The 21,299-nt window shown below is 39.3% G+C and overlaps 2 protein-coding genes across 6 annotated transcripts in view; both read right to left on the minus strand.

The window, feature by feature from the left end:
* MRPS6 (mitochondrial ribosomal protein S6) overlaps nucleotides 1-21,299 on the minus strand; it is a 66,920-nt gene that overhangs the window by 31,464 nt on the left and 14,157 nt on the right. The gene's annotated exons all lie outside the window — the stretch shown is intronic.
* The window catches only part of SLC5A3 (solute carrier family 5 member 3), a 35,329-nt gene continuing 14,810 nt past the window's right edge, over nucleotides 781-21,299 (minus strand). For 3 of the 5 annotated variants that reach the window (XM_019420258.2, XM_019420256.2, XM_053903101.1), the window contains exon 2: nucleotides 781-12,337. In XM_019420258.2, coding sequence (XP_019275803.1) covers nucleotides 9,844-12,000 — 2,157 coding nt within the window. In that variant the 5' untranslated portion in view covers nucleotides 12,001-12,337 and the 3' untranslated portion in view covers nucleotides 781-9,843. Of the gene's footprint in view, nucleotides 12,338-19,991; nucleotides 20,924-21,299 lie in introns of those variants that run through there. The other 2 variants (XM_019420257.2, XM_019420255.2) reach the window with 2 other exon arrangements.

A 21,299-nucleotide genomic window follows, 5' to 3' on the forward strand; every position in this document is an offset into this window, starting at 1 on the left:
GGACATTATCATTGCTTCACGTATGTCCTACTCCTGCCAAACATGTATAGTGTGAATCTAACCATGAGGAAATGAGGGGCATTCACAAAATGGCCTCTAAATTTCAAAACTATCAATACCATGGAAGACAAAGAAAAACTGAGGAATTGCTAATTAAAGGAGAGAGACATAAAAGCTAAATACAACGGACTGGCTTCTAAACTTAAAAAAAAAAAATGCTACAAAAGGACATTACTGGAACGGCAACATTTGAATAAAGACGTCAGATTAAAATACTGCATCACTGTCATGTTGCAGATATTGATAATTACATTCTGATTAGAGGACTGTCCTTGTCTTAAATATACTACAACTACCGAAGGAGTAGAGGGGAATGATGTCTGCAACACTCAAATGGTTCAGAAAAGTGTGTATGATAAAAGAATGACAGAGCAAACGTGGCAAAAATGTGTCCTACTGGTGAATCTGGATGAAAATGATTCCGGAGTTCTTCATACTGTTCTCACAACTTTCCTGTGATCTGAAGTTATTTCGAAAACAGAAGTGATAAACTAAGAGAATTTTTATTTACTCGGTGATTGCCATGTCACTCAATTCTGGATCAACACCCGTAAGCCCTGGTTTACAATGGTAAAGAACAGCATTAACTGGTAGGGAAAACCTGTGGTGAGCCAAGAGAAAAGGCACTGAGGTACAACCTCTTCAACTCTAGACACAGAACCTCGTCAGGTTTTGAGGGCAGATACGTGTTCATACTGAAAATACTCAGTCACAGAAATGTAAATTTTTCATTTTATTCAAAGTTGGTACAGAAGTGCTAATAACATTTCCATAAAATAATTACTATACTTCAGTTACAGGACAAGATACCACAGAAAGGAATATACTTTTCAAGAAATGTAGTTCATCTGAAGTTTCCAAATACTTTTGAAGGCTAATGCAGCAGCTGGCAAAATAACACACAGTACACAAAGAACAGTGTATTTTACAGAGTCAGTAATGAAAACTGACAGCTCTTTAGCAGATTTGCTTCATTGTTTTTCCATTTTTTCAACAATAACACTTTTAAAAACACATGAAACCAAGATCATACATGTCTACAATTTTAAAAATCAGATTGTATACAGTAGGTTAGAATAATAGTCAAGTTAGACTTGTCATGTATGGTTAACAATCCTAAATCTACAATTTCAATGGTATTCCTTTCAATACAGAAATAACCTGGTTTATACCAAATTCTACTTTCTGCTTGCAACTAAAACATTGTACAATGTGAAGATGGACCCCGATCAAACCTGAAGACAAAACAAAACAAAACAAACAAAAAAACCTGTGGACAACAAACGGTCACTGGAAATCAGTTTACAATTCAAAAAACTCACCAACAACTCAACAGCTTCATTTATAATCACATTTGGTCTACAATGCATAACTGACGAAATGGTACATTTACACAATACACACCCCCAGTGCACAGACTGGTCTCTTACAGAAAATATGAACAGAGTATAATAGGGAGGACACTGGGAAAAACAGCTTTCAATGTAGACATCTTTTTAAAATGCAATACTTACATATCAAAAGTACTAGATAAAAGCAGCAGTACTCTGCTGACATTTGGCTTAAAAATAAAGAAATGAATGAAGCAATTTCACAGGATATTAGAAAAGGAATCGGTTTTCTTCTTGAAGAAGACTACTAACTTTTGCACAGCAACTATTTTTGATATCCACCTTATCAAAAAAAAAATAATAAGTACTGAGAAGCATAACATAGTTCATACATGATTGCCGACACAGGTCTGGGCAACAGAAAATGGGATGTCCAAGCCAAGAATGGGTAGATCCCTGCTCTATTTCTCAACTCTGCTGGCAATCTATAAACCAAAGCAGTACTGGTGGGGAAAGGCAGGGAACAGATGCCGTATCATCATCTGACACTAACGTAACATGTCATTATTAACAAAAATAAAGCTTTTGCATTTTAACAACGCCACAGAAAAGTCCATGAGCAAAAGACTTGTTGATCTGTTTTTGCCACTCAAAAGTTAGAGATCTCAAAGTGAAATCAGAAAATTCTAATTATACATATTTACACTGCTAGGACTACTTTCACCTAGACGAATAATTAAAGCAACTTTCCGTGGAATTTTAAACGAAAGAAATTCTGCCAAAGGAATCTTCAAAAGCATGAAGTTCTTGCAAATGATTTTAAATTTAAAAACATTTAAAGGTACAGACGCATACTATATAGGATTAACAGATAACTGTTTTGCCTTATCACACATCGCTAAGCCAAAGATACTCCTCAAACCTCTTTTTTTTCCTGTATTTCTGGCACCCCTCTGCCCTCACCACACACACCCCCACCCCAAGCCTGAGGTTTTACATTCTAATACTGAGGGAACACACCTGACTGCTTTTTGCTGGAGGGGGAATGACTCTCTCCCTTCAGGCGCTCTGGTTAACCCCTCTAAAACATGTGATACCAGTCTACACCAGCTTTAATCTTCATTCCATGTATTATCCGAGTTGACCAAGTCTTTCCCTAAGAAGATAAATACACAAAATAGAGGAGAGTGGGAACAAAGGTAGTCACTTGTCTCCCATTCTGAGAGTTACAGCTTTTGACATATGGGCAAAATTCAAGACAGAGATTATTTATGCATTCTTGATAGACTGGGACTATGCAGGTAAAGAAAACAAGGGCAAAACCGAGTGCAAGAAAAACACATTTTCTTCTGCTGCACCCACAGATTTCACCTCATCTGGTCATGAAGCGGGGGGAATGGTACAGGTAAAAGAAGCCTTTAGACTCTTACAACCACTGTGAAAAGCAAAGTAGCTCGTTTGGCAGAGCTGTCTCAGACTTAGTTTGATGCTCAGAATACTTGGACCAAATTCTGCTCTATTAAAATGAGTGCAGTAAAGCACACGAAAAAATAAAGCTAAGTTTACCTCTTACAAACCTACACAAAGATGAAAGACAAGTATTTGCCCTGTCAAAATGTGAAATTTCTCCATGTTTTCAGGAACCTACCGATGGCAGGTAAAACTTCCTCAAGACTTAAGATCAAAAACCAACTCAAATGGGTCTACAACTTAAAGCAGAAGTTTACCAAACTGTCCCACCCACCAAAAGCTTAAAAGTCTGTCCCAGTTAGTTCCAGATTATAGGAAAGAACCCATAAACCCCATTTTCACTTGTAACCCCAAGTATAATTGCAACATTCTTGACACTGGTCTTCTCTCCCTCCACCACAGCAGTACCAACTTATTCAGATTATTACATTTGAATCACTTCTCATTTAGGACCACAATTTAGATCACCTCATTGTCTAGGGCTTTCAAAACGGTGGTCCTCCATAACTCCCAAGACAGACGCCTGGTGGGCTTTATGACTGGCACTTGCGGGACACTGAGAAACACTGTGAGTCTTGTGCTTTCTACGTGTGGAGATACACACCTGCGTGAACAGGATTTGTGCTTTCTACGGACCTTTACTTTAAGCTCTTTATCTAACATGGAATGTGAAACTGTTGCCACATGTATGTTCTCAGATATGCCTATTAAACCTACACTGGAAACACAATAGTTAAAATATACTCACAGAATAAGTAACTTTATAGTTTTAATGAAGGATACAAAACAAATATAGATGAATAAATAACATTTAAACTGCAACAGGAATTAGAGCTACTTGGTTTCCTTGAACCTAAACAAACGCTGCATATAAAGTATGTAAATATAAATGCATTTTGTGTATTTCCTTGACTAGTTGTAACAAAATTTAAAAAGAGGAATTGTAACAAATAAATATATTCTATCAAGAAAGGGAAATGTGTAAACTAGCAGAGTCAATATTGGCAACCAGAAGGCACTAATCAAAACAGAAATTTCAGAAGCTGATTATATTATGAAATACCCTATATACTGGCCTTTGCCAATTTGGGATTTCAATAATAGCAATAAGCTTAATTTCAGTTTCCAACTATTATTACCAAAAAGCGAGTTATTAAGGAAAATTCCACTTACAGAAGTCTAGGCTACAATTAAATACTGAAAAATTATCCAGACTAGTTTGTCCAAAGGCGATAAACAAAGTAAACACTCCTTTCTCCAGCAGCACTGGGGTACAAGGTGAATTTACTAAGATAAATAGAAGTCTCCAATAAGGTTGTGGTTATCTACTGTCAACTTGTGCTGTTACGGAAATCGCTGAAATATGTATTTCCCCTATTGATAGAGTTCACGGACTGTAAACTATTTTTAACTGGGGGTAGGGGTAGGAAAGGATTGGAGGGGCTTTAGGATCATGGGCAACAATTATGATCTAGTGCTTTTCTGCGAGTAAAGCCATTGCTCCTACACTAAGAAAAATCTGAGACCGCTGTGCTTTTTGTCTTGACTTGCTCTTCATTTGCTTATTTGTTCTAGCATCCCTCTCTTCGCACATAGTATGAATCCAGGTAACCAAACCACACTGAAAAATTATTACATAAAGTAAGGTTATTTGGTTTAAACCAACAGCTTCCAATTATGGTCCTCCCCTTAAAAGTAAAGTACATGAAATGAGTAACGACACAAATACATCAAATCTTTCTCGTCTATTTCTGAATAAAAGGCAATATATCAATGGTTAAGGCTGTTAGTTACCAGAGAAACAAGAGTGCTTAAGCCAAAGTCCTATCTTTTCTAAAGGATTTGAGATGGAAACAAACATAAATTATATCCATTCTCATAACATTCCTTTAAAGGTGAATCAGTAGTTGAAAGCCTTATTCCCGGCATTGGAGAGAGAAGTTTAAATAAAAACATTTATATGACTATGTGACTGATGGTGTGGGACTCAGCACTGGCAAAGCCTATTATATAGTTTGAACCTTAGCTAAATCCAATTCTAGGAGTCAGAGTAGCTGAATACCAAGTCTTCCAACAGAGGGGAGAGTCTGAGAAAAAGGATACCAAATGAAGAGAAGTGACCTTAATGGAGGAAAAGGGGTTTGCCGCCCTGAGTTAATAAGCTAACCGAATGTAGTAATCGAAAGATTACTTCTTATATAATCCAGCTTCACACCTTACTAGTACAAAAGGGTTTCTCTATATGCCAACTGACTAGTTCCAACTTCGCACCTTTAAAGTACTGAAAGAACAAGGCTTTTTGGCATCAAAACAAACTCCATTCCTCTCTGCATTGTGATACCACCATTTCAAACGGATCGGTATGAAGTTTAACTATTGTTGTCTCCCTAATTTTTGAAGAAAAGAGTTTTCAGAATAAAATACTGATGGATTATTAGGGCATTTATTAGTGAACACTAGTGAACATTAGCCTGAGAAGATCATTCTGGAGAATTAACAGTTTAAGCTTATAGAAATTTCGTATATTTAAACACGACTATACTTAATGAATCATTATTTGGATCCAAGTATTCAAAACTGGGGCAAAGCAGCACTTTTGCACATCACAGCAATAAACCTGAAAGTGAATTAAGCTGATAAAAGATCAAAACAGGAATCTGAGAAATGTTAAAAGAAAGAATAGGTGAAAAATCAAAGCAATGTGAGGGAAGACAAAGGGAAAGACCAGTCTCTCTGAATGGTAGGTGAGTATACACACAAATAGGAGTATACCCTATTTGTAAAGTCTGTTCAAGCTAACATCAGAATGACTTATGCAATGTAACATTTTGCTAATGAGAAATCTTAGGAATACAAGCCTAAAAGCATTTTTTTCTACTAAAGTGTCACTATCAAATATCAGTCATTTAACCTCAAATAGGCTTAAAAACTCCTACTTCACAATATTTAACATCAAACCAGGGTTTTTAACAGGCTGGATCTTATTCGTTGATATACGCATCTATATGAGGAAAGGCTTAAATAAACTGATAGCCAAGATGCTTCAAGTTCTGGAATTCACTGAATAGAATTCTACGTCTGCACATTTTAACCTAATGTTTGTCTGTTACCTAATTTGTTAAGTTTGTGTTTTTATCACCCAGGTATTTCTTCTCAGCATCTCATTTATAGTTTTTCGGACTTCTTAGAACAATTGTCCTGGCATGTCTCCGTGGTCACAAAATGTAACAGGAATGGTCTACATATATCTCTCAATCTAAACCTGGGGAATGGTAAGGTGTAACTACTCCATACCCACATGGTCCTTTCCAGCCATACCTCAGATGAAAATGACACAGCAGAGTAAAAAGCATAAGCAAAGTAAGTAAGCCAAATACTGCCAAGTGGGAACACTGACGGGTCTAATAATATGGCCAGTCTTCAGGACGGTAAAGAATGAGAATAGCCCACAGGCTACACTAAATGATATTCGAAGACAGAGGAGAAGATCCACTCACCCTGGAAGTATAGGGAAGAAAACAGCAGACTGAGAAACGGAGACACTTATAGACTCTAAGCGCCCTGGACAAGACTTCAGTCCCCCACTCCCAATTAGCCTCAGGTTAGAGAACTGAGTGACAACCTCCCAATCAATTCTTAAAATGTGAAGTTTCACATATGATAGGTCTCTGCTAATTACTTGACATGCTAAGAACTATGACCCTGGCCAGCCTCTTTGTACAAAAAGACAATGGATCCTTTGAGGCAAGGGAAATGGAAGCCTTGGGAGAGCAGATCTGCTGAATTTAGGCTAAAGGACACAGTACCACCACTATTGCTTGATGCTTCTCTAACCTAAAGATATGAGTGATAACCTCACCAGGAAAAGAATGGCTGCAGAAAAAGCTCGGCTCAGCTATTTCTAAAGCCACATACTATCTCGGGGCAAAAGGATATAGTATTTTTGGAGCCAATAATTATTCTGCATGCCCGAGTAATAAGCTCTTCTCATCAGATCTTAAGACTGAGATTGTGTGGAAGGACAAAAATCTAAGAACTGGGGATACCATAAAGAACAGATAAGACAGTATTTGTCTCTACTTTTTGAAGACCAGTGTTCTCACTTTTCATTTGGACTCTTAGGTAACTATTCTAGTCAATATCACTCTTACTCAATTCTGAACCTTAGCTTGAGCCAATATAAAAATATATACATATGTCTACAGAGCAAATGTCATCATTTAGGACCCATTTAGTGTAAAGTATGAACATTTTGCTAGCTTAAAACAGACCATGTATCATTCCATGAACAATCATTCTAATGAAATCTAGACTGAACAATGGTCCCCTGAATGAAGTTGCAATCGGCAATCCACATACTTATTCAAGCACATTATCTATTACTGGAAAGCAATACGAAGGGCAAGCTTCAGGGACTTCAGTCTCAACACAGTGATGTTTATACTGACAAGAATAAACATCCTAATGGATATGCTAATAGTCATTCCTTATTTACAGACATTAGTACTCTAAACTTGACCTACTGCTATATACACACAAATAGACACAAGATGATGTATTTCACGTATCGTACTAAGACAGCAGCAAAGAGAAAGTAGGGGGATCCTAATACTCCAAACTATTAGGACTCGACATTAAACAAAGGGGGAAAAAAACCTACATAAACACCACCTATTAATTTATGCCGTAAAAAGAAGGGTTAAGAAGGCTGCCCAGCCAATGTGTCAATCCTCTTTGTGGAGAGTTACACAGCAATGTGTTCAAAGAAAATTTTAATCCCTATGACTTAAAAGCCAATTTGAAAAATCTAAGGTCCTATTATTTCCCCAAATACCAAAAAGGTTGTCTCAAAGGAAAATAGTTCCTTTGAGAAAAGGACTAACCATGAGTCCAGCTTTGGATACATGGTTCTCTGTTCTCCCCAACAGACTTTTTGTAACCTTAGATATGTCACAGCCACAGCCTCCTCCATACAAGAAAAGGATGGTCCCTATTTATTTGGCCCCCAACTTCTAAATCTTAAGAATGAAATTGGGAAAAAAAATTCTACAAGGCACTCTAAGCTCTCAGAAATCATGCTATTCATACATAAATTACTTTTTCATCTACAGACTCAGTCCATCAGAAAGCCTCCTGGAGATGGGAAGACATTATGCTACCTGATAATTTCTAAAATCAACTTTGGACTAATCAAGTCCATCATAATGAAACTAGTTTACAGAATACAAAAAATTGGAAGTTATTAGGACTGAGTTTTGATTCAAAATCTACAAAAGTATCTAAAAAAGTAATACTTTTCCCTAAAGAATACAAGCTTAATAAAATCATGCAATTTAAAAAGTATCAGAGATTACAGGAAAGTCAAAGAAAGTAGATACACAATTAGTTTCCTTCATATGTCACAAAGGAAAAAGGACCATGTTGAGCACACAGACACATAACTACATGATCTATAGAGCTTTCCCCCAACATCTTTTGTACCCTGCCCTCACGAAGGGGAATCAGACTGTGAAAAAGATTCCCATCCATGAAGGTTACAACGGAGTGCCATGCCATGTGAAGATCGAGGGTCCTATAATTTACACAAGTCCTACAATACCCTCCACAAGACATACTATTAAGCCCAGAAGTTCTTATTCTTGACACCTCTTTAACATGCTATCTGTTCTACAGAAAGACAATACTGACAATCTACCAATGGCAAAGCATGCACTCTGACTTTTCTGTTACTGATGCCCAGTTTGCACTGAAACCTCCTCATGCTCTAGGTCAATATAACTTTTTAAACAAAAATGTAGAGGCTGTGTACAGATGGCAAGTCTTTCGAAAAAAAGTAAATCGGGGGGCGGGGGGAACTTCTCAAGGACACAATATGATCTCAGAATTAAATTTTCCCTCCAAAAGCTCAACTTCAATATATCATGGGGCAACCCAGCAAAAAGGCAGTGACAATTTTTTTTTTTTCTTCAAATTTCTGGACATATCTTCTGACTGAATCCACTTGGAAAGATATGTGGCTAATAAAAAATGTTACCAAATGACAAGAACAAAGAACAAAGCTAGAGAATTAGTGGAGTACGAGTAGTCACCTGTTTAGCATAAGCTGACCAAACACTGCTTGAGGACTGCTAATTCCCAAACTGTATAAACAACCTGAACTTGGTCAATAAATCTGGGGATCATCAGCAATGTTTACTTCATTTTCTCCCCTAATCATCTGACAATACAGTCATGACATAAATGTATCAAGATAGACTTGATGGTCATTTGAGTATGGTTCACTTAAACTTCAGTCAAAGCAGGAAAAAAAGAAAAAAAAAAAAGGAACTGGAACAACTTTTGCTCAACATTCCATATATTGGTGGTACAAGAACAGCTACAGGAAAACATTCTTCTTCCTTTCTTTTGGCATTCAGAATCCATAGGCTCATGCTAGCAAAATGAGCCTGGCAAATGAACTAACTTGTCCCGACACAAGTACCCCACAAGAACATGAGTTAGGTTTTCAGTACACAACTGATTATACAATGTCTACAAATTCAGTTTTAAATGGTAGTAGGGATTACAAAGACAGAAAAAACTTTGAAATGAGCAAGTCTTCTACTTCAGGTTAAGAAGGCCTACCAAGATTTGGCAGTGCAGACAGTATACCTTATTTGTAATATCTTAGCATATATTCTGCTCTACATGTTCTATGAGAATAATTGGTCTCTCTCCTTACTTTGGTATGGAAAATTTTAAACCACATTTGCACAATTCAGTCTGTTAAACAAGTTTTACTTCCTTTAGGTTGAAAATTTGCTTTCATCCATCTCTGGGAAAATAAAGTCTTGCAAATAGATGATTTTCTGCTAAGTAAAATTTGGCTAAAACCTACAGCGTAAACAATGCCTGAGAGATGCAACAGTTACATGTTTTCTTTTTTTTTCTTTCCAAAGACCAGTATTTTCTTAAGTTAGTGTCTCATCATATCCTTAAAAGTTCATAAGGAAAAATAAACAAACATGAAAATTCCAAGTGAACACACAGCAAAAAGTCCAATATTTAGTATTAGTTTAACTTGTGGAGGCTCTTCCAACATTTGTAAACAAACAGCCTCCTCCTCCATCAGGTCTCTGAGACTCCTCTTGCTGAGGCTCTTACTTTTAAAGCCACAGAACCAATCTATGAACTTCCAGTACCGGCCTCCATCCTCTGTTTCTTTCTTTCTCTCTTTCTCACCCATGAGAGCTGCTTGCCCATTGGAATAAGCATCTACTGGTGTTTCTGCCTCTGAATGACCTAATGAAGCCACTGGATTGCCTTCTTCTCTGCAGGTCACCAAAAGATTAACATCTTCAGGCTGAAGGCCCTTGATGCTATCTTCAGATTTCCCATTGGGAATGATGTGGTTGATGGCCTCACTATTCTCATTGCATCTCAGAATGCTCTTCTCTTGCATTTTGTATGGTTCATCTTTCGGGGAGCAGCTCTCCTTCACCACCAAGCTCTTCTTAGACCAAAAGGTGGTGGTACGAATCTGTTCCTTTGTGGGAGGTGGTGTGAGAAGGCTAACAATGACAGTAATAAGTCCTGTGACCCAAAACAATGCTGTGGCCACATACATGTAATGGATGTCTTTGATGAAGCCTGGCCTGTTATCAGGTTGGTCACATTCTGGGGCACGGTACGCAAAGGCCAGCGTCAAACGGACTGCTCCAAGAACAAAGCCAGCCATTCCACCATAGAAAGCCCCTTGTTCATTGCAGCGCTTCCAGAAAATTGCCAGAAGGAACAGGGCCGCAACTGGGGGTGTCAGGTAATCTGCTACCTCCTGAATGTAAAGGTACATCTGGCCTCCTTGCATCTCCACGATGATTGGCACCCATGCAATGCTGATCACCACCATAAAAGCCACAAATATCCTCCCCACAATCATTAGTTCTCGGGAGCTTGCGCTCCTGCGGATGAGTTTATACACATCGAGGGTGAATATGGTACTGGCACTGTTAAAGATAGAGTCCAAGTCGCTCATCAAAGCCGCAATCATCACTGCCATCATTAAGCCCCGGAGGCCCACAGGAACCAGCTTCATCACCAGGCGTGGGTAAGCAATATTAGAGCACCCAGCTCTGCTTCCACATACTTGCATGCAGTGCTCTGGGTTGATGCAAGCTATATCATCAGCAAACAGTATCCTGGAAATCATTCCTGGGACAACTATGATAAACATTGGCAGAAGCTTCAAAAAGCCAGCCATAAGAGTAGAGCCTTTGGCATGAGCAATGTTTTTAGCTGCTAAGACTCTCTGCACGATGACTTGGTCAGCACACCAGTACCATACCGAAGCTGGGGTCTGCCCAAGAACGAATCCAGGCCAAGGAACATCTTCATCTGTCGGATTCCGTAACATTTTCAGCGCATCTTTCTTAGGGTGGACATTACAAGAATTTGTGTTGGAAAGGTTGTATGTCAACAAGATGGAAGTAACATTGGGCGAGGCCAACATGTACCTTCTCTTAACTTCCTCAAACCCGCCAATCTCCATCATGCTAATAATCATAAGTGTGAGTGCCCCAACGATCATAAGCAGAGCCTGTAGAGTGTCTGTGTAGATCACTGCAACAAGGCCTCCGGTGACAGTCAGCAAAGCAGTCATGCCAATGAGCAGGATGACAGACACATAGAGGTTCCAACCCAAAGACTCCTGGATAAAGAGGGCACCCGAATACAGATCCACTGAGAGCTTGGTGAAGATATAAAGAATCAGAGACAAGGCTGCGAAATAGACCTGAATCCTATGGCCACCAAATCGCTTGGACAAGTATTCAGGCATGGTGTATACCCCTGACCGGATGTAAATCGGGATGAAAACCCATCCCAGAAGTTGCAAAAGCAGTAAGGCATTGAATTCCCATGCGCCCACTGCAAATCCACTTGCAGCTCCAGATCCTGCCAGCCCAATGAAGTGCTCACTCCCAATATTGCTCACAAACAGAGAGGCACCAATTGCTACCCAGGTCATAGAGCGCCCCGCCAGGAAGTATCCACTCACGGTGCTTCTATTAGATTTCCACATGGCAAAAAAACCAATGCACATGACCAGGATAAAATACAGGGCCACTATGGCAATGTCTGCTGTCTCCAGTACAGCCCTCATTTTGGTAACTTTGTGAATAAGTGTCCAACGACAGGAAGTGTCCAACTTTTTATTTACTCATTAGTAACCCCAGCCAAGTCTGTAAACCATACGTGAACTGGACTACACAGAGCAACACAGCAGGTCAAAGTCTTTGTCCTTTGGTTTGCTGTCTTGATGGTGGTGGTTGTGATAAACTTTGAAGGAGACAGTTTAAATTTTCCTCCGCTTCTTAATTGGGATTGAGAACTTAGCTCGTACTCTTAATCCACTCTCCACAAGACCATCAGCATTTACTCAGGTGCTGGAGGAGAAATTCTGAGTTGCAGCTAAGTTAGTGAAGCCTACTGTACCAACCCTGCAAGGCAGCAAAGACAAAAGACAAAGATTGAATTAGAGGAGGGTCTCACCAAGTGATGAGGAAACTTTCAGTCTAGCAAAACGGCGCAACAAGACATTCTTTATAAAAAGAAAAACTTTTAAAATATACTTCAGTTCCAGAGGAAAGAACTATACTAGCACATCTGATACTTAAAAGTCATGAGAATATTTATCATTTTGAACTAAGAACAAAAATTCATCAACCTGATAACTAAGTGGCCTAACTTCTCTAGCAACTAAGAACTGCCTACCATGACATTGCCTTTTCTTGTCTTACTGTGATCGTCTCAGACTGGAAGAGACACCAAGATCTTAATTAAAGCACCTTAAAGGAGCAAGGGAGAAAAACACTAATTATTCATAAGGGCACCAGAATAAATCTTCAAATGCTTTACATCCTGAACAATGCACTTCTTATAGCCAGTTACGGTCCAGGATGGAACAGGCAGGTAGAGTTTACTGGATGTTATCATCTACCCCCAAATTAAGTATCACTTAGTCTATGCAAATTTATTATAATAAAATTTTCCTAAATCCCCACAAATGTCTATCTGTGGTAGTTATACAGCAATGTAGAAATTGTGAAAGGACTCCTGCCCTAAAGGAAAACAAAACATTCCACGCAAAAAAATTAGGAACATACAACTTAAAAACCCTAAAATTTTACTATTTTTGCTAGCTAAAAGGAGGACATCAGAAGATTTTTGAAAAATGTTCAAAAAGGTAATTTCCTTGCCTTCTTTTTCATCAGGCATTATTTCCAAGAGAATCTGAGAAGATAAAGGCACACAGACATAAGGTATGATTTTGTTGAGTATTTTTTTTCCTTTTAATAATGCTTTCTCGTTAAAGGGTATAGAAAGCTAGGAGAGTAGAGAGGGGAAGAAAAAATTTCTGAAAGTCCAAAAAATAAAGTATTATTATATCTTCCAAACCTCAATAAAACAAACATTTATCAACCATTAGATAATAAATTATCTTCAATTAAGTCAATCAGATAACTTTTCAGTCCCGGATTAAGAAAAAAATCACTCTGGAAAACAGACATTTAAATCCACCTAAAATCAAGTTCATGACTCTGACGATTTTTCTCCTGGAAAAAGAGACAAATTCTAAATCTACAAAGTTAATTATAACTGTAGCTGAAAGATCAATATAAAGAACAATTTGTTATTCAACCTAATGCCTTCCACACATCAACTTCTAATGTGATTTCTCCTTTTGTGATAAAGCAACCGCAAAGTGAAATGTTTTTCTATACTCAACAAAGTAGGTTGCTTTTTGATGAATCTAGGCAACTTCCTTTAAAAATCAGTAGTAAACTTAAACCCTATTAATGATACTAAAGCCACTTCTTTCCAAAACTGTTCAAAACAGACCACAGTATTAAAAACTTTTTTTTTCCTTTTAATGTTTGTTTATTTTTGTGAGAGCGCGCGCATGCGCGTGCATGGGCAGGGGGAGGAGCAGAGAGAGAGGGAGACACGGAATCCAAAGCAGGCTCCAGGCTCTGTCTGAGCTGTCAGCACAGAGCCCAACGTGGGGCTTGAACTCATGAACCGTGAGATCATGACCCAAGCCGAAGTCAGACGCCTAACCGACTGAGCCACCCAGGCGCCCCTTTAAAAACTTTTAAAAACACACCTCTCACTGGCAAGGAAAGGAGCTGGAAACAATGCCTAAACAGAAATGTTCTACCAAGTTAGGTTATCAGGCCTTATTCATAATGCTGCCTAGACAGACATGTCTTACTTAAACCCATCTTTATGCCTTTTTAAGCGTGAAACACTATAATAATTATACTTAGAAAACTGATTAAAATCCTTCCTCCTAAAAGCCAGTGTCAATAATGACTGAATAAAACTCCCACATACAAAAGCATAAAATACACTAACAGTTGGGATTTGTATCACTTCATACTTGCCAAATCTTGAAGCTGGTCATTAGTTCTGTGACCTCAAAAACTTTCTAAAGGAACCCTTGGACATTATGTAAGAAGAATGACCTAAATTTTTTATAAAATATAATCAGATGACTAATAAGCATTAACTATTTAAAAGAGCACCTTTAGGGGCGCCTCGGTGGCTCAGTCGGTTAAGCGTCTGACTCTTGATTTTGGCTCAGGTCACGATCCCAAGGTCAATAAGATTCTCTCCACACACACACCACCCCGCCACCTCCCTCCACCCCTCTCTCATGCTCACGCAGGCTCTCTCTCTAAAAGGGCGGGGGGCACCTTTAAGGTTTCAGTATAAGGGGCAGGTCCTTAATTACAAAGAAAATAGTTGCTGGTAGCTATGAAATCCTGCCTTCAACAAAGCTCTCCCCACCATTCAACTACCGAGCCGCCTGTTTCAACTTACACAGAAAAGCCTAACTCACAAATCAGAACAGCCCTTTCAGGTGTTGCTCTTCTCCGTGGCGGTAGCTGACCAACCAACCATGTGTTTCCCCCAAGAAGGGACAAACAAAACATCCAGGGGTTTTTGCTGGGAGGGGAGGGGAGAATACGTGCTGTAGCAGCCCCCACCAGTAGCTTATTTGCTCAGAGAACCAAGTGCTCAGAAACAGAACAATCACTAAATCACTAGTAAGCACTGCTAATAGCAGTATCCTTGTTCTTCTTGTCAAATACAATCTATACAAGTCAGATACCCGAACCACATTCTGCTCCCTGATGAAGGGGGAAATGTTCACCCTGGTCTAACCCCTAACTTCTCTACAACAGCAAGTAAGCTAGAGAAAAGATGTTCTGCCCACAGGAGAGGTAGCAGAGAATGGCCAAACACTAGCTCAACTCTGTCTGCCTATGCCTCCTCAGACCATTCAAAAGCCATTGCCAACAAGTCCCCATCTCACCGGATACCATACCAGCCTGTGGGCAGGCTTAAGATTTTTCCAATTTAAACAAAAAACATCCAGAGACCAGTACCCAGTAGACTGGAAAAGGAAAAACAAACAAAACCAAAAATAGGTCAACTTAGTTTGTAGAACGATATAAAATACTATAATGCAATGCAGCTAAATTTTACAGTCCAGTCATGAATACAGATGGTCACAGCCTTGAACTTTACTCTGTTAGGAAATAAACTGTGCCTTCCTTAAAAATGGTTCCAAATAGAATATACAATATAAGTTCTTCGTATTTTTCTCTTTCCTTTGAAGTAAATATTTCTATGACAAAAACACAATGAACACTAACCAGAATTCCTTTATTTTCAGAAAAAATATACATGCAGAAATTTTTTCATCAGCCAAAAAGAAGCTTTTTATGTTTTTATATTATTAGAACAAAGCTGCTACTTGGTTCAGGTAAATCCCATCAAGTGAGACAAGTAATAAAACAGGTACATGAATGATAAATATATGGGTTGGTTCCCTGGTAGTAAATTTTTAAGGAAACAAGTATTTCTATCCTAGGAGTATTATTTGTAGAATGTATAAAGTGGTCCCCTAGTGGTGATGGGCAGTATAATGAATTTAGCCAAATCTCAAAACACAAGGGGAGTCAGTGTAAAACAGAGCAGAAGCCCCCACAGAGGAAAGAGCTTCTTTCTCAGAAAGTGTTTTGTTGATAGTTTTGCACAAAATTAGAATACCATTTTGGTACTGTTTAGATGAATTAAATTACAACCGAAGAATTAATCTAAATAGAGAAGCATACCTAAATATTTGCTGTGTTTGAACTAAAAAGAGGAAAACAGGTAACACCAAATTAAATCAAATCAGCTATTAACCTCCCATTAGGTAATAGAATAAAAATATAATTATTATAATAAGCAAATCCAACATCTCTTTCCTAGTATCTAGGGTGACCAGATAATTTATCTTCCAAACTAGGAAATTATTCTGGGGCAATCTATAAAATCCAGGACATATAGTCACTCTAGAAATAAAGTCACCAACAGAGAACAAGAAAAACAATTCCTAAAGCTATCAGGGCTCCACATCACAACAAATTCAATGAAGCAAAGGGCCTGACAAAGGGTAGAATACAGTGACACTAAAAGTGACCAAACAACAATCATTTTAGCTTTGGAGTCACTTTAAAAACCACACAAAGGACCACCTGAACAGGCCAGTCCAGCACTACTAATAGTACTCTTGCCGGGTCTTGCTTACATTCTGATCCAAGGAAAAATGCTCACTGTAACAGCTAGTAAATTCAGGGTTAGAGAACACAGACACTTCTGAAAACTTACATGTATATAAGCGGCGTAATCAAGAAAGCAGACAAACTGAAGGGCTGGAGCCCAAGCTGTTTCTTCCTAAACGCAGGATGGAGGCAAGTAATCTCCATCAGCCTCAAGTGTCTCCTCTGTAAAATCAAATCACCAACTAGCTCCTAATGATTTGATAAGGAATAATTAACACAGAAAGAACAGAATATTGCCCACTACAACAAACAGGCACTCAGTAAGTGTCTCTTTACCTTCTACAACTTGTGTGGACTAAAAATGATATCAACTCCTTTTAAATTGTCAACTATAATACAGGCATATTAGGTTCTTCACAAAAGTTATTTACAAAGAAAAGAACTAGGTAAAGTAATATATTAAATATGCAGTTCTCCCACAAATATTTCAAGGAGGCTCTCAACCATATCATGAATAATTAGTTCCTATTTACATCACTTCAAGTAAAACACAAACTAAATTTATACAAAATTCTTAGGGACTTTTCGTAACTCATTTTCACTTTTGTCACCTTGACTCAAGGTTCAGTAAAGCAAACTCCACTAGCCCAGTAGACTAATGGTGCATGGTACAGAGTATGTGAGTACTCATACAGGACCTTCTTCAACCCACACTTCTTCTAAAAACGTAGAAATGAGTATTGGCAGCAGTTTATCAGTGACACTTGAAAAGCAAAAGAAGCGTTCCTAACACAACTGATATGAATTCCAGCCAATTTCAAATTACAAGTGGAGCTAAAGATAACTCTACATGTAATCATATGATAGAACAGTCCCTAAAACACGTAAGGAGTTTGCCCTTAAAATCTCTCCGCAAAACATTTCCATTATACCTACAACCTTACCTATTCAAATTTTTAAAAGTACCTAAGAAATGCATGAAATTCTGAATTCAAATGGCATTTAAAGTGTATTCTAGGGATTTCTAGTCCCAGTGTATCATCCCAGGGGTGGAAGGAGAGGCAGAGTGGGCAGGGATCTGAGCCCCACTCGAGCAACCCCCTACCGATGGGAACAGCTCCACTTTTAGCGAAGTATGGGGGAGGGAATTGGTTTAGGAGGACGGTTTCCCATGTAAGTAAACCATTTCTTCAGATAAAATCTTATTCACCTAAGAAAAATCATAAACTACCAGATTTATCATTTTATCCATATACACACATTCCCCAAGATATACTCATTGTAACCTGCTTCTATCGCTACAGAAGTCTGGCTCACAATGTTTTGTACTGTTGTTGTTGTCGTTGTTGTTTTAAAAGTCTCAAGAGGATGAAAACCTTTTGGGTATGGGGACAACTTTCAAATTACCACCAATCTCAACGTTTATGTGGGTGATACCGCATCACGCATATGGAACAAACTCCAATAATCTTGAGAGAAATGAGAATATGAAATAAGACAGCAGCAGCGCCTATGTTTGCTTGTAAGAGGTGACGGTCAAAGACAAGTGAGTGATAAATGACACTAACTGACCTAAGTCCTAACACCTTATATAGACACTGTACCCAGAGCGCTGTGTGCATGACTGTGCTCCTCACAACAATCACGGGACAAGCAGTTATTAATGACCGTTTCACAGATGAGAAACCGGAATCCAAAAAGTAGCATAACTTGCCTCATGTTAGTTATTATTTGTATTTACATCAAGATCTGCACTCACATTCATCTGTCGAAATAGTTTCTGCCCTTGTCATCACTAGGCAATACCAACTTTAATGACAAGAACATTTCTTTACTCATAGAAGAAACATAAACCGTATCAATTAATAAAAGATCATTCCATATCGACCATGTTTAAAAATCTGTGCCTGCAGAGAAAATACCTGAGACGTATATATGTACGTACGACAAATGTTTACAAAATGGACAACAACAACACAGGATAAAAATTCAACTGAACTCTTTATGTACGATCACATGTAAACGGATACGTGTAAGGAGAAACGGAGGTAAGTAAACAATTAGAGCAGATGGAGTCAGCTGTAAGACCAGGGCTCATCCTCCTCCTCACCATCCAGAGCCAAGGCTTCTGCCTTCATTCTCTCTGCACTGTTAATCAGTCCTTTCACCAGAGAATAAAAAATTAAATCTAGTCCCTTCTCCACCTGACTTTGTCACCGTGGGCTCTATCAAGCTACTACCCAAGCCAGGCTTCCTTCACCTGCCAAACCCTCCATCCTTAAGACATCAGGTTAAAAGAACTGGCAACACCTGGTCGTCTATCGGACGGAAGAGTTCTCCCAGTAAAATCTGTGCGGCACAGTTCTGACTGGAGTTTGGAGGCCACCTATCCTTGTTTGGGAGTGTGAATAACTTGGCTCATATCCCTCAGACCTGTCTTCCTGTCAGTCCTCCCCATCTCAAGGAATGGGGAACCCATCCTCACTACTGCCCAAGTCCTATGATGTCAGTAACAGTCATCCTTGACTGACTGCTGCTGCACGGTCTCTCTCAAGCCACACACATCAGTCCACTGGTCTGTTGGGTCTACCTCAAAAAAATGTATCTAAAATCAATCCACTTAACAATTTCAAATGCTAGAACTCTGATCCCAATCACCATTTAATCTCATCTAGTTCACGAAATGCCCTCACCTCTTCACCCACCTCCAAAGTTTGGCCCTTGGCCCACTGCACGATATCAACAAACACAGGAAGCAGCCACCCCTTTATTCACAACGCACCAAACACACCTACGGGCCCTGACATTTGCTGTTCCCTCTGCAGGGTACACTCAGCACTCCCAGGTTTTCACAAAACTTGCTTTTTTCTCACTTACGTCTTTGCTCAAAAGTAACTGCCCTAGCCATCTCAGTCTCTCATCCTGCTTTATTTACTTTGAAAAGTAATTTCTACACACACCGTGGGGCTTGAACTCACGACCCTCAGACCAAGAGTCTGATGCTCTACTGACTCAGCTAGCCAGGCACCCTATCCTGCTTTCTTTCTTTCCACAGCACTCGATACCTTCTACCATACCGTAAACTTGTTTATGTTTGCTGTCTCCTCACTACCAGAATGTAAACTCCATCAGGGTAGAGATTCTTGTCTGTGCTGTTCAGTGATGTAATCTATGTCTAGAACAGTCTGGCACACAGCAGGCAGGCCAAGCGTTTGTTAAGTAAAAGAATCAAATATTAATGATCAAGTACCCAACCGAGCTACCCGATACTTTCAATATCCTACACGATCATCAACGGTGGGTCTTTTTAGGCAGTAAATGATGGCAGATTATTAAAAGGCCAAAAGGGAGTACAGCATTTGCTCCCATGACAAAAACATCAGCTATCACAAAGTTTGGAAGGTGTGTGGAACGACCAGGCAAATCCAACTAGGCAAGAAGCCTTCTGCTCAGATAAAAATCTCCATCGGGGGGAAAATCTCAATGCGCCATGAGGTAATAAAAATCTGTGTCTGGAGACACGATCTCATCCTACCTGCCCACCGTAAGAGTGGTCTACATACTTCATTGTGCTCACTCCACTTCAGAACGTGCTCCAGGTATTAGCAACATCCGCCTCGTAGCGCGCAGTGATATCCAAGTGCTTCTTGTACTGCAGTCATTTCTATGCAAAAGGCACGTCAGCGTGGGCAAGCAGCACCTTCCTTTAGCCCACTCAATACAAGCCCAAGCCTCTCGCTAACGTCAGCTTATGAAGACTCTCTCCCTTCTCCGCCTCTTCGTTACACCTGACGGTTGAAATGTTTCCAAAGAACTGAGAGTTACTTTGTTAACTACACTTACAAACACTAGTGCCAGGCACCATTTCTACACTACATGTACCAGCTCATCCAATCTTCACAAAAACCCCAGGAGGAAGGCACGATAATTATCCTCAATCTACAGATGAGAAAATTGAGGACGTATCATTAAGGAAGTCCAAGAACATCCTCTTGGATGAAATGAAGATGAAGAATGTACCCTTTTATAACGTTCCCCAGGAAGATACACATAACAGGAATAAACACAAGTCAGAAAAAAACCTCACTGATACAAAAGGAAAAATGCAATTAGAAAGTCACCCTTTATAGTCCCTGATGAATCAAAGTCTAACCTTATCTCTAATCATGAGAAAGCAACTATACAAATCCTACGCAATGGTTACAATGGATGCTAGAATCCTTAGGTGAAAGGTTGATGGGGAAATTTAAACTGGATGGATGAGGCTGACACTATCAAGAATCAATCTTCTCGGGGCGCCTGGGTGGCGCAGTCGGTTAAGCGTCCGACTTCAGCCAGGTCACGATCTCGCGGTCTGTGAGTTCGAGCCCCGCGTCGGGCTCTGGGCTGATGGCTCGGAGCCTGGAGCCTGTTTCCGATTCTGTGTCTCCCTCTCTCTCTGCCCCTCCCCCGTTCATGCTCTGTCTCTCTCTGTCCCAAAAATAAAAAAAAAAAAAAAAAAAAAAGAATCAATCTTCTCTAAAAGGCAGACATATAATGCCACACCCAGAATACTTATGTCCTCTTGCAAAACGAAACAATCAAATTTCTACCTGCCAGTTTACCGAAAATACCCGGAAGAGATGAACACATAAAACACCGGGAAATTATCAAATTCAGAAAAGAAGGGTGGGGAATCTGTTAGAGTAAAAGACTCAACAGGCCATCTGGTAAATGTAGCCTGTGGACCTTGTTTGGACTCAGATTCAAGCAAACCAACTGGGGAAAAACATTTGAGACAATTTGGAGAATTTGAACATGGAGCTGTTATGGAATTCATTTGATGTCATAAAAGCACTGTGGT

This window comes from Panthera pardus, unplaced genomic scaffold, assembly GCF_024362965.1.
Source record: "Panthera pardus isolate Hobbes unplaced genomic scaffold, ASM2436296v1 HiC_scaffold_16, whole genome shotgun sequence".
NCBI classification, from domain to species: domain Eukaryota; kingdom Metazoa; phylum Chordata; class Mammalia; order Carnivora; family Felidae; genus Panthera; species Panthera pardus.